Below are 13,291 nucleotides of genomic sequence, written 5' to 3' on the forward strand. Positions count from 1 at the left end.
TATGCAACTCTGCCTTTCAAGTAAGTAATCAGAATCTTATTAACATATAAAAAAGATATGCCCAATCAAAAATATTGCCAGAATTCTGCTTAAGATGTCTTCTCATTCTTTTTATCTATCTAAAACATTTCTGTATTTTTAATGTGCTGCATTTTACTTTTCTAATGATGAAATAAAAACTGTATATTTCCAGACTCCAAAATAACTACTAAGTTATGAGAATATCTCTTGCCAGTTCTTTCTCATTGGATATGACTGCAATGACATGATGTACAGTGGTTTCATATCCTCAGCAGGTTTTTGTTTGTTACGTACTAGGCATGTCTACAATTTATTTTAAAACATTCCGATGAACCTAAGATACCCTATAGACATATCACAATTTAATCTCTATTTTAAGAAGACATCTTACTCACTTGAATAAAAGACAAAGAAACAGACCTATCTAATGAGTCAATCCTCAGCAACAATATACGCTGGGGCTGGGTTAAGCAGAAGCCAGAAATCCAGAATTCCGTGTTTCCGCATGGCTGACAGGGGCTTAAAGCTGTGACCCACCTTCTGTTGCTTTCCAGGTATACCAGCAGGGAGCTGGTTGGACAGAGCAGCTAATACTCAAACTTGCACTCCAATATGGGATGCTAGTGCTGCAAGCAGTTCAACCTGCCACATTACAACACAAACTCCATAATTCAGTCATTTTGAGGGGGTCATCTTTGTCTTTATTTCCTTCAGATAAACCACCAGCACTGAATAGTTAAGTTAAAATATGTAATTATTGAAGTGACATTTGACATACTGGGTAAGAGGTCAGTTGGCATATCTGCTATCCCTATAGTAGCAGCACCCAAGTTTCTGGCCAATGCACACTGTAGAAGATGATAGGTGATGACTCAAGTAGCTGAGTCCCTGCCACCCCACAATGGAGACAAAGCCAGATTCTTAGCTCCCAGCTTCAGACTTGCTTAGTACTGGCAGTGCGGTATCGACAGATTTAAGCCTGCAGATTAACTACATCAGAACCACCACAGCTGGGACTTGAACCAGCACCCCTATGGGATGCCAGTGCTGCAGGAAGAGGCTCAGTTTAATATGCTAAGGCACAAGAACCTGCTTTTGCAATCTTCATTTCCCTCTTTGTCCTCTTCTTTATATAGGTAGTTAATTAATTCCTTTTCTTTAAAAAAATTTATTTTTACTAGAAAGGCAAATTTACAGAAATGAGCCAAAGAAAGATCTTCTGTCCACTGGCTTACTCCCCAACTGGCCACAATGACTGGAGCTGGGTCAATCCGAACCCACGAGCAAGGAGCTTCCTCTGGCTATCCCACAGGGTCCCAAGACTTTAGGCCATCCTCCACTGCTTTCCCAGACCAGAAGCAGGGAGCTAGGTGGGAAATGCAGCAGCCAGTGACCATATGGAATCCTGATCTGCGCAAGGTGAGGAGTTAGCCACTGGGCCATGGAACCAGGCCCTCCTTTCCCTTCTTCATGGATTGATCCTAAGGATCTCAACCCATGGTTTTCAAGATCTTCCCTGAGAATGATTCCCAAATCAATCTCTAACTTGTGTCTCAAACCTCCTATCTCCCAAGTATTAAGCTATGGACCAAATGTAAGAGATCCAGAATAAAATTTCCATTCTAAGGCTCTTCTTCCGCCTATATTTTGGCTTTATAGGTGATGCTGCTATCCCTCCAGGTAATTTTTATCCTCCCTGTGCTTTTTGGTAATAAGTTAAACAAGTGTTACTTGCACATTCTCCCTCTATATTTTCACAGCCTAGTCCTAGTTGTCATTATCTCTTGCTACCATGTGCAACAATTCCCAAAGAGTTCTTCCAACTTTCCTTTGGTTTTATATAATCCAATCTAAAAATCTAAAGTATGCATCATTGTCAGATAAAATTAACTGTATTTACAGTATGATCATACCAATCCCCTATTCACACATTGTTGACAATAACTTGTTCACATATAAAAATTTATTCCCAAAAACTCAACTCACATGCCAAACCTCCATTTTCCCCTAATTCATCAAATATGAAAAAAAACCCACTATTCATTAATGATTAAGTACATACATAATTGACATATGAATATTAGGTGGCAAGGAAAGGCAATACAAATTTCTACTCTACCAAATACACTATTTTTTTTTCCAAAGATTTATTATTATTATTGAAAAGGCACATGTGCAGAGAGGGGGATATACAGAGAGAAATTTCTTCAATTTATTGATTCACTCCCCAAACGGCTAGAACAACCAGAGCTGAGCCAATCCAAAGCCAGAAGCCAGGAGCTTCTTCCAGGTGCCCACAGCCCTCCACAAGCAGGGAGCTGGATAGGGAGTAGAGCAGCCAGGGAAATAAACGAACAAATGCAAGGTGAGGATTTAGTGACTGGGCCACCATGCCAGGGCCCCAAAATATTACTGAATCAGGCAAGTTCCTTAACTTTTTATATATCAAAATGAGACAACAGTGCCTACCATGCAGAAAAGTTTATAGATTAATTGCAAAAAGAAGAAACATGTTCAACATAATGCCTGGCACATAAAAGGAGTAAATATACATTTCCAATTTTACGCACCAACTTCTTATCTATGGGACAGGTGTCTGGTGTAGCTTGGGGTGCATGTATACTGGAGTTCCTTGTTGGCATGCTGGATACTCTGCTTTCTATCCAATTTTTTGCAGTGTACATACCCTGGCAGAGATGCTGGCACATGCAAGGTGAGGACTTCAGCCACTACGCTACAGTGCCAGGCCCTTACTTTAAGCTTTAATGACTGGCTATTCTCCCTTGTATCTATTTGCATTCTGTGGTAAGCAGTCAGTAAACTCTTACCTTGTTTCCTCCTTAGATCTGGAGCCATCATCATTCTGTGAAGCACCTTTAACATCAATAAAATTCAAAAAGAAAGTTAGTTTCAAGAGAGTAATTTTCAACTATTTTTGTAAATATGCCAGGTAAGCAAAACCATTCACTAAAAATGTTTCTAGAAAAAAACATAATGTATTAGATAAATCCAATATAGTTTCAAAAGAAAAAAAAAGTAAAACTTAAGATGTACCAAATTTCACTGATTCTAATCCCGGCAGCCCTGCTTCCCATGCAGCTCCCTGCTTGTGACCTTGGAAAACAGTCGAGGATGGCCCAAAGTCTTGGGACCCTGCACCTGCGTGGGAGACCTGGAAGAGGTCCTGACTCCTGGTTTCGGATTGGCTTAGCTTAAGCCATTGCACCCACTTGGGGAGTGAACCACTGGACAGAAGATCTTCTCTGTCTCATCTCCTCTCTGTATATCTGCCTTTCCAATAAAAATAAATAAATCTTTACCAAAAAAAGATGTACAAATTTGCATAAATACTAATCATTATGTATAACACATGCCAACAAGTGAAAGATATTACTCATGTACTACTTACCCTTTTTTGAAATATATTGTTGATTCTAGTTAAATCCTGATATTTTAGCCATTTTCTGTGTCCCAGTTATTTCTCAAAAGCATTAATACAATAATACTGGTACAACAGCAACACAGACTAATCCTCTATCTTCTGGCACTGGCATTCCATATTGGTTCTAGTTCATGTCTTAACTGCTCCACTTTCAACACAGCTGCCTACCTGTGGCCTGGGAGGGCAGTAGAGGACAGCCCAGAGCCTTGCATTCCTGCACCTACGTGGGAGACCCACAGAAAGCTCTTGGCTTCAAATCAGCTCAGAGATCAGCTCAGATTTGGCTGTTGTAGCCATCTGGAAAGTAAACCAGCAAATGGATTACTTCTGTATTTCTCCTTCAATCTATAAATCTGCCTTTCTAGTAAAAATAAATGTTAAAAAAAAAAAACTGATCTCCAGGAAGATGATCAACAAAACAATTTTTGACAATGGGAAAACCAGTAATGTTTTTCTTTATGCAGGAAACAGCTTTAAAAAAATAGAAACAGTACAAATGAGTCACACAGTAGCTGAAATGAACGCCACAGCAGTCATTTTCTTCACAGGACACACCTCTAAGTCTTAGAGTCTGCACAGTACACTGCGGCAGAGAGAGGCTGCACACTGACAGCAGCAAAACCAGACTGTGGGCAAAGAAGAATAAAGATATAAAGGCAAAACACAAGGATCTAGTTTAACATCCAGATCCACTTACTAAAAGAAAAATAGTTCCTAAACAGCCATGGTTTTGAACACTAAAATCATTCCTATTTTACCCAGAGCAAAATTAACAGACTAATTTAGTAAAAATATGCTGATTTGCTGACATGCCATACCACACATTTTTAAACAATGGTAGACACATAAGGACAAAAGGAAGCATTCGTATTCCATGACAAATTATTTAGTAATTAAAAAAGATATATTAAAATATGTCAATATTGAACTTCAAAAACATAATACTAAGTAAAAAGCCAGACACAAAAGACCACATGTGGTACCAAAATGTTCAGAAGAGAATTAAGATGGCAGAATAGAGTAAGAACACGTTTAAACAGACGGAGAAATAGTAGCGAGTGGGAAGCAGAGAGGGCACATTCTGGAAAACAGGAGAGGACAGAATGACAGCAGAGGGGCACCTGAAGACTGACAGACACAGGAAAGCAGCGCACACAATGGTGTGGTGTTGCAGTGACTGACACACCAACAGCATTCAGCGAGCAGCAATCTGAACGCCACCAGCAAATAAGGGTGGGAACGCGTGTTTACTGGGATCCTCTGCAGGTGAACTGTTGACCAGGAGCAGAGACAGAGCGGCAGGTCCCAGATGGGCAGTGTGGGAACAGGGTGAATTTCACAGCACACTGCCCTCTAGAGACTATCATAACCAGTAGCATGTTATTTAACTTTATGACATTGTAAATTTTTATTTTTCTTCCTGTTGTTGATTTTGTATTGTGGCTTTTCATTTAAGGGGATGTATAGTAACTGTGTAATGTAGACTATCACATCCAGATGTGAAGATACAATGCAGTATACCTTTCTGTCTCCTCTTCCTTCTGTCATTCTTATTCAAATAAATATTAAACAAGCAAACAGGAAGTACAAAGTTTTTCACCAAAGCAGACAGAGTAGTCAAAGCACATGACAAACACAAATGCTTCCTAATGCAATCTGTAAATAAATAAGTCTTTGAAAGATAAGTAAGGAAACCATCAATATGCTTTGTTCTAGAGATTCTGAAATCTATACGTCATGTGAAAATACCCATTGGTAATAAATAGAAAAATGTTAGTGATACAGTCATTAATTTCAGGTGCCACCAGAAACTTCTACTGATCACAGCTCTAAATCAAAAATTTAAGATATGCCAGCTCATATTTAATTTTTTGTTAGTCTAACAGCATAAATTGTTTCTTTACGTAGCTTACAGAAATGGATGAGGAATGGCAAATGGATTTTAGTTTGTATTTGTTGTCTGGTAGTACTAAGAAGAATTATAAGTCATACTGAACCTCAACCAGACACTGCTATAAAAAATAAATTATGTCATTAACATCAGAGGTGGTGTGACATGAGATATCACACTAACTGGCACACAGAACAAACACTTCTTTTGAAAAAGATTTATTTATTTTTATTACAAAGTCAAAATACACAGAGAGGAGGAGAGTCAGAGAGGAAGATCCTCCATCCGATGATTCACTCCCCAAGTGAGTGTAACAGCCGGCGCTAGGCCACGCTGCTGGGCCCAGAATAAACACCTTATAAAACAATTCTTTACTACTGTACCATCTATAATTCAAGTTTTGCTTGGCTAATTTTTCAACTTTTTGAAAAATATGTTTTTTGAACCACAGAAACAATGCATTAAAAAATGTTGAAAGTAATCAGTCTCTTTTTTGAAAAAGAAATTATTGTTTAATCAGAAAAGGAACAGCAATAATTACACAGAGCATATTTCTAATAAAATAAATACTAAATACTTTACATAAGTATTATTAAACATTAAATATTAAAAATAAAAGCTTTTTTTTAAAAACAAAAAGTGATCTCTTACTTTCTGAACATGTAGTTTCACCATTAGTGACGACCTCGGAATCTAACTGCAGCCCATCAAGACACACTGACAAGTCTCCGACCGTCTCTGTTGGTTCTCTGTCACCTACAAGCTGCAAAGTCACAACCACTTCTTCAACTGTAAGAAAAAAGTTACAGGGAAAAATGGGCCTCTTTTTTCTTTTCTGCAACCTTAGATGTTAAAATATAGTATCAGAATAAAGTGTCTGAATGCATAAGCATATCTATTGTTATACTACACACTTCATAAAATATTTGAGGCTTTCTGACACCAAAACACAATAATTTTATAGACAACAGAATCTCTTATTAAGTCCATAATACAAACCATTAAATATCTATCACTTCATTTATTAAATTCATCCTTGCGATATAGGCTACAACATAAAATGAGCCATCACAACAAACATAACTCAGCAATTATACTGAATTAAAATGTATCCTAACAATGGATTATATAAGCCCTAAACAAGAAAGAAAATTCTTAGAAGTGTTTTAGACAGATTAGAAAAATAACTATACTTTAATAAAAAAAAATACCAATGAAAATAAGCTACAAATGTTTACAAGTTTCTATGATGTATATAGACATATATGTAAATACAACTACAACCATCGAAAATGAAATATTTTAAAATAAGCATTTGAAAGGACATATCCCAAAATATTAATCATATTCCTTTCTATCTCTCTGAAGTGGGATTGCATTTTTTCCTCTATCTTTGCTCTACATATTTTTAGTTTTTCTATAGCTGATTATGTTTTACATTAATACTCTTAATTTACAAAATGACTACTTACTAAAACCATTGAATTCAAAATGAATGATCAAACTGAACAGATTACACAGCTCAAAATTCCTGTTAGAGTACATGAGTCATTTTACATGTCTGGCATATATACTTTTTCCATTAAAACACATTTCCATCAAACACAATTTCTGTTACTCTTACATACATACGTTTCATGTTGTTCGACTTTAAGGTTTCATAAATATCTAATGCAGCACTTCCCAACAAGACATCAGATTTCAATGTCTGGTGACTCCATACACGAAAATGTAATTTACTCACAGGGGTAACAATACTACAAATGAAGAAAAGGAAGGGTAATATTACTTTAATTATATATTACAATGGGTTCCTAAATAAATTATACCTTGGCTTTAATGTCTAAAGCATTCCTAATGTACCACTTTATAGTTTAGCGTATACCAATATGGGATATGTCCCACAATCTTAGGAAAATCTGATGGTTATACACTTGCATGGACATTTTCATTTTTGGTTGAACTACAGGAACAAATACATGCACGTCTGTCAGGACAAGAACAACTGCTTTTCATGCAACAAGCTCAAATTTCAAAAAACTCACTTTTCTTTAAGGTAAATTCACAAATTAAATATTCTGTGGCTGGTAATTACTTAACTTCAGGTTATTTCATTCATCTTCATAGTAACCCTATGACTGCAATTAGCACTCTAAAAAACTAAGAGAGGTTAAGTAAACTGCCCATGGTCTCAGTCAATAAAAATGACAGAACCGTAATTTCAACAGAAGTTTGTTATAATTAAAATTTATACTAAATTTTCTCAGTCACTTACAATGATTTGACGATCAAATACACCAAGCTTCAAACTGATATATATAAACATAAGGTGTCCAAAACAACTATCAAATAAACACAGACTTATTCATACCTCACTAAATGCTAATAAATACTCTACAAGGTTAGCATTTAACCTGGCACGTGGGATGCCAGCTGGGATGCCCAGATACCCCATCTGATTGTTGAGAGCCTGAGTTCAATTCCAGGATCCACTACTGACTCCAGCATCCTGCGCACTGTGGGACTAACAGATGAAGTGGCTCAAGGCGTTGGGTCCCTGCCAGCCACGTGAGAGACCTGGATCGAATTCCAAGCTTCAAGCATTTGGGAAGTGCACAATGAGCAGGAATTCTGTTAGTCTCCTTCTCTGTCTCACAAATACAAATGTAAATAAATGTTCATATTTAAAAACACTTTTTAATGGCATTTTCCCAACCTTGAGAAATTTGAACTTCCATAAAAGATAAAGGTTAGAGAAATAAGGACACCATGAGTATATAATCTACCATAATCCTATGGTTCAAATAATATAAATATCAGTTGCAGAAATGTTTGCATTTCTGCATACTTCATTCTCCTTATGTGATCAAATTTTGGACAAGAAAAAAAATGCATTACTACTTAGAAGACTATCTATGCCTATCACCTCCATCATTATAATTCTATCACATTTTAACAGTGATGAGTAGTTTAAACATCGTTCCCCTTGCCCTTTCAGGGCACAGTGTTAAATTTCTCCTTTCCAAAAGTCTCAGACTTAGCTTTTTCTTTTCTTTTCTTTTCTCTTCTTTTCTTAGATTTAGTTAACTTTTTTGAGAGAAAGAGTTACAGGGAACGAGGTTTTCTATCCACTGAGGTGGGACCAGACTAAAATCAAGAGCCAGGAGCTTTTTTTTTTTTTTTTTTAAGATTTATTTTTATTATTTTTTTATTGGAAAGGCGGATATACAGAGAGGAGAGACAGAGAAGATCTTCCGTCCGATGATTCACTCCCCAAGTGAGCGCAACGGGCCGATGCTATGCCAATCCGAAGCCAGGAGCCTCTTCCGGGTCTCCCACATGGGTGCAGGGTCCCAAAGCTTTGGGCCGTCCTCGACTGCTTTCCCGGGCCACAGGCAGGGAGCTGGAAGGGAAGCGGGGCTGCCGGGATTAGAACCGGCGCCCATATGGGATCCCGGGCGTGCAAGGCGAGGACGTTAACCACTTGCGCCACCGCGCCGAGCCCAAGAGCCAGGAGCTTTTTTTTATCTGGTCTCCCACACTGGGCTACACGGATAATTTCTTTTTTCTTAACTTAAATCACTAAGAAGTTCACAAAATTAGCAGTTGCAATCTAGGACCCACAGCAATGCCTCAGTGGCTCAATCCTCACCTCGCATGTGCTGGGATCCCATACGGGCACTGGTTTGTGTCCCAGCTGCTTCACTTCCTATCCAACTCCCTGCTTATGGCCTGGGAAAACAATAGTGGATGGCCCAAAGCCTTGGGTCCCTGCACACATGTCGGAGACAAGGAGGAAGCTCCAGGCTCCTAGATTCGAGCTGACTCAGCTCTAACCGTTACAGCCACTTGGGGAATGAACCAGCAGATGGAAGATGTTTCTGTCTCTCCTCTCTGTAAATCGGATCTGCCTTTCCAATAAAAATAAACAAACAAAAAACCACAGCTCAAATTTTAAAGTGACTATCTAGTAACAGCAATAAACATTCAAAGTTGGTGAAAACCAGATGGACATTAAGGATATTATTCAGCTGAACATCTCTGGCCATTACAAAGCTGTGTACGTATAAAACATACATCTTTTATATGTTTCATTTGCTTCTTATATCTTTAATCACAGATTAGAGATTAATGTGTACTTGATCTACCAATTAAAAGTAGAAAGAAACACAGTAGAATAATATAGATAAGAAACATTAAAATAATTCAATTAATGGGCCTAAAGATGATCGTATAAAATTTTTTAGTTCATTCATTTGCTCAAAATCATAATAAAGCATAAGATACCCTAGAACATCAAGAATCTGTTTAAAGATATAGTATATTGATCTGTTTTAGTATTTACTAAGATCAAAAACAATTTGTATAAGCACGTATTATGTTAAAAACTTACTGTTTCAAATATATGATCTCACCACTTACAAATAAAACTTTCATTAAAGTCACTAGTTTACTTCTCTCAGGAAAAAAGCCAAGAATTCCAAAAATAAATGAATGAAAGTAATTTAGCCATATGTGATAAAGTAACAACTAATTTACATGTTAATCTACTTTTAATTTTACATTTGGTCCCCAAATCAAATAGTGCTATATTATTTTTTTAAAAGATTTATTTATTTATTGGAAAGTCAGATATACAGAGAGGAAGAGAGACAGAGGGGAAGATCGTCCCTCCGATGATTCACTCCCCCAGTCAGCACAATGGCTGATGCTATCCTGATCCGAAGCCAGGAGCCAGGAACTTCTTCCAGGTCTCCCACGTGGGTGCAGGGTCCCAAGGCTTTGGGCCGTCCTCAACTACTTTCCCAGGCCACAAGCAGGGAGCTGGACGGGAAGTGGAGCTGCCGGGATTAGAACTGGCACCCATATGGGATCCTGGGGCGTTCAAGGCGAGGACTTTAGCCGCTAGGCCATGCTGCCGCCGGGCCCTGTATTATTTTTAAAAGTCTAAATTCTTAAGTATTTTTAATTTGAGAGGCAGAGAAACAAAGAGAGCACAAATTCCCATCCACTGGTCAACCCTCCAAACACATGTCACTACCCTGGCCGGGGCCAAAGCAAGGAACTCAGTCTAGGTCTCCTACACGGTCAGGCGGGAACCTAATCACTCAAGCTCTCACCATGGCCTCCTGTATTCTGTATTAGTCTGAAGATGAAATCAGAAGCAGAGCCCAGGACTGAACACAGACCCTCCAATTGAAGACATAGGTAACTGAAACACTATTTTAACTTAAAAATCAATGCAAATTAAACTGCAGCTTGCAATGGCTGGTACCCTATGTCAGAGTGCCATTTTGAGTCCAGGCTGCTCTGCTTCCAATTCTGCTTTGCTAGTGCACCTGAGAAAGCCCAAGAATCTGAGCCTCTGTCACATGTGTGCCACAGGAGACTCGGAGAGAGATCTTGCTGTCTCTTCCTCTGTCTCTGTAATTCTACCTTTCAACTTAATAAATCTAGAAAAAAAAAGAGTAGGTAATACATTATAAAAAAGGCTACAACTCTTTCTAAGCTATGAAAATGGGCTCTTCCAGCTACTATCCAGGGGCAGCAGTGATACCATAACCAACTAAATTAAAGAAGGTTAAAAAAAACAAAAACTAAAAAAACAAAAAACTAACTGAAGGGAAACATAAGAACTAAGGAGTCCTACCAAAAGGGAAAACATGAGAAAAAAACACGAAGAGAAAGAAAACACACAAGAAAATTTTTGCAAAGCTGAGTTTCTGTTCATCTACTAAACAAAATACTATATTGTAAGAAATACTTTCAAACTTACACTGTGAGAGATTGCTTCCATTTGGGACTGTTGGTATTATTGCATTTTTCCGTCTTCTTTGACTGTCCATCAACCGTGACTTCTACATAAGGACTTGGTCCAAACCAGTTCTTTTTATTTTCTTTGAGTTTTGCTGAGATGACTACGTAAAAGAAAAAGGAAAACATTTCAATATTTATTTGGGATGCTAATTCAGTCTTGAAATCAATTTAATTTCATAAAGATTAAGCAGATAATTATCTTATTCAGAGAAATTATTTATTTTTTTATTGGAAAGGCAGATTTACAGAGAGGGAGAGACAGAAAGATCTTCATATCCACTGGATCACTCCCCAAATGTCCTCAATGACCACAGCTAAGTAAACCAAAGCCAGGAGGCTCCTCTGGGTCTCTCACCCAGGTGCAGGGTCTCCCACATGAGTGCAGGATTTCAAGGGTTTGGGCCGTCCTCAACAGCTTTCCCAGGCCACAAGCAGGGAGCTGGATCGGAAGTGGAGCAGCTAGAATATGAACTGGCACCTACATGAGATATGCCAGTACTTGCAGGGAGAAGATCAGCCAATTAAGCCATTATGCCAGCTTTATTAGAGAAACAGTTTTGCTCTCAACTATTTATTAATCCTACTCATTATCTTAGCATCCTCCTGTCCCGGTAAAAATAAACAAACACAGGACTCCCCTCCTAAACCACCTGCTCAAATGTTCCTTAGTTTATTCCCTTTCAGTATCAACAATCCCAGAGCACAGGCACTAATACATAAAAAGTATATAAACAAACGTGGCCATCAAATATATAAATGGCTACCATGTGTCAGATGTTGCTCCAAACTTTGTGGATACGGCAGGGAATGTTTTAGGAATAGTCTTATTCTAACGAGTTAATATTCTAGTTAGAGAAATAGTCCTTACAAAGAAAAAACTATCTGAAATGTTAGAATATGACTTGACAGTAAGCAATATCTTCAAGGAAGTACTTTTAATCAATCATATAAATGCAGGAACCCAGCAATGCAAAGATTAGGGATGAAACAAAGAGCTAGTCAGAAGCAAAAGAGCTTTAAGCTATAATAGGTCTTTGGATTTCATTCTAAGTGCAAAGGAATGTCACTGGAAAAAGCTCTAATACTTTGTTTTTAAAAGTATCTTCATATCTCATACTACACAAGCAAAAGTCTTCTACACTGTGCACCTTAAAAACACGGGCTTCTTCTTTATAGGTATTTAAATTTATTTTTAAACTTGTTACATAGGAAAATATGGATTTGCATGCTTCAGCTAGTCATCTTTGCTACAAAACAGCCTCTCAGAGAATACAGCAAGCAACCAGAATCTAGCAGAGTATCCCAGAGTTCCCATAAGAGACACCATGCACTCCCTCCTCCTTCCCACAGGTGAAATGACCACAGTCACGGGACTAATCTACCATCTGAAATATCTTCTCCAACAGCAAAGTTCAGAGCAAGTCAGTGCCCATAAAAGTTAGGACCTTGGTTACTAGAGTTTATTTATTTTATTTTTAAAATTGTTTACATAGTTGAGAGGGATGCATGCCCATATGGGTCTCTGATTAGGGTGGGGAGAGGGAGGTGTGGAGGAAGGTGGACGGGACAAATGTTTCAATATTTTTGTTTTTTCCCTCCTGCGCCCACAGGCTAGGAGGGAGAGAGGGCCACTTCTTACTGTCAAATGACATCAGCACGTGGGGTGAAGGATGGTCCTTTGACAACGCTCCAGCAACCCTGATGTGGGGAAGAGTGTTCTGATGGTGTTACTTGAGTAGTTTTAACACCCTCAGTCAGTCAGTTTTACTGTTGTTCCAGGGTTGAGAAAAATCTTTCCAAGGTCTACTAACAAAGTTCACCTTAGTAAACCCACAGACCCAGGAACATGCTGCAAACTGGTCAGAACTGTCCAACCTGTACTGTTTTCCATCTTCTAATGAGGCAGCTGACGTTCCCTTCTGGCCTAGATGAGCTGGCTGTCATGTCCTCCGTATGTATCTGGACATGCTGTCCACTGCACAGACATCAGCAAGAGAGGAGCCCAGTCCTGATACATGCACTCCAAGGTCAGATCACACAACCTGTGTCCCTGTGGCCAGGGTCTGAGTCCAAGGGTCCAGTCGGGGAGTCCCCAAGAACCATCACCTGGGCTGACCTCA

The 13,291-nt window shown here is 38.5% G+C and overlaps 1 protein-coding gene across 2 annotated transcripts in view; it reads right to left on the bottom strand.

The window, feature by feature from the left end:
- The window catches only part of ITCH (itchy E3 ubiquitin protein ligase), an 87,637-nt gene that overhangs the window by 48,888 nt on the left and 25,458 nt on the right, over nt 1-13,291 (bottom strand). For both annotated transcript variants that reach the window (XM_040981615.1, XM_040981613.1), the window contains exons 4-7: nt 11,131-11,272; nt 6,987-7,111; nt 6,006-6,143; nt 2,850-2,895 (exon numbers count right to left, since the gene is read on the bottom strand). In XM_040981615.1, the coding sequence (XP_040837549.1) occupies nt 2,850-2,895; nt 6,006-6,143; nt 6,987-7,111; nt 11,131-11,272 (451 nt within the window). The remainder of the gene's footprint in view (nt 1-2,849; nt 2,896-6,005; nt 6,144-6,986; nt 7,112-11,130; nt 11,273-13,291) is intronic.

The sequence above is a fragment of the Ochotona curzoniae genome, unplaced genomic scaffold, assembly GCF_017591425.1.
Source record: "Ochotona curzoniae isolate NIBS_2020 unplaced genomic scaffold, NIBS_Ocur_1.0 contig_3520, whole genome shotgun sequence".
NCBI lineage: Eukaryota > Metazoa > Chordata > Mammalia > Lagomorpha > Ochotonidae > Ochotona > Ochotona curzoniae.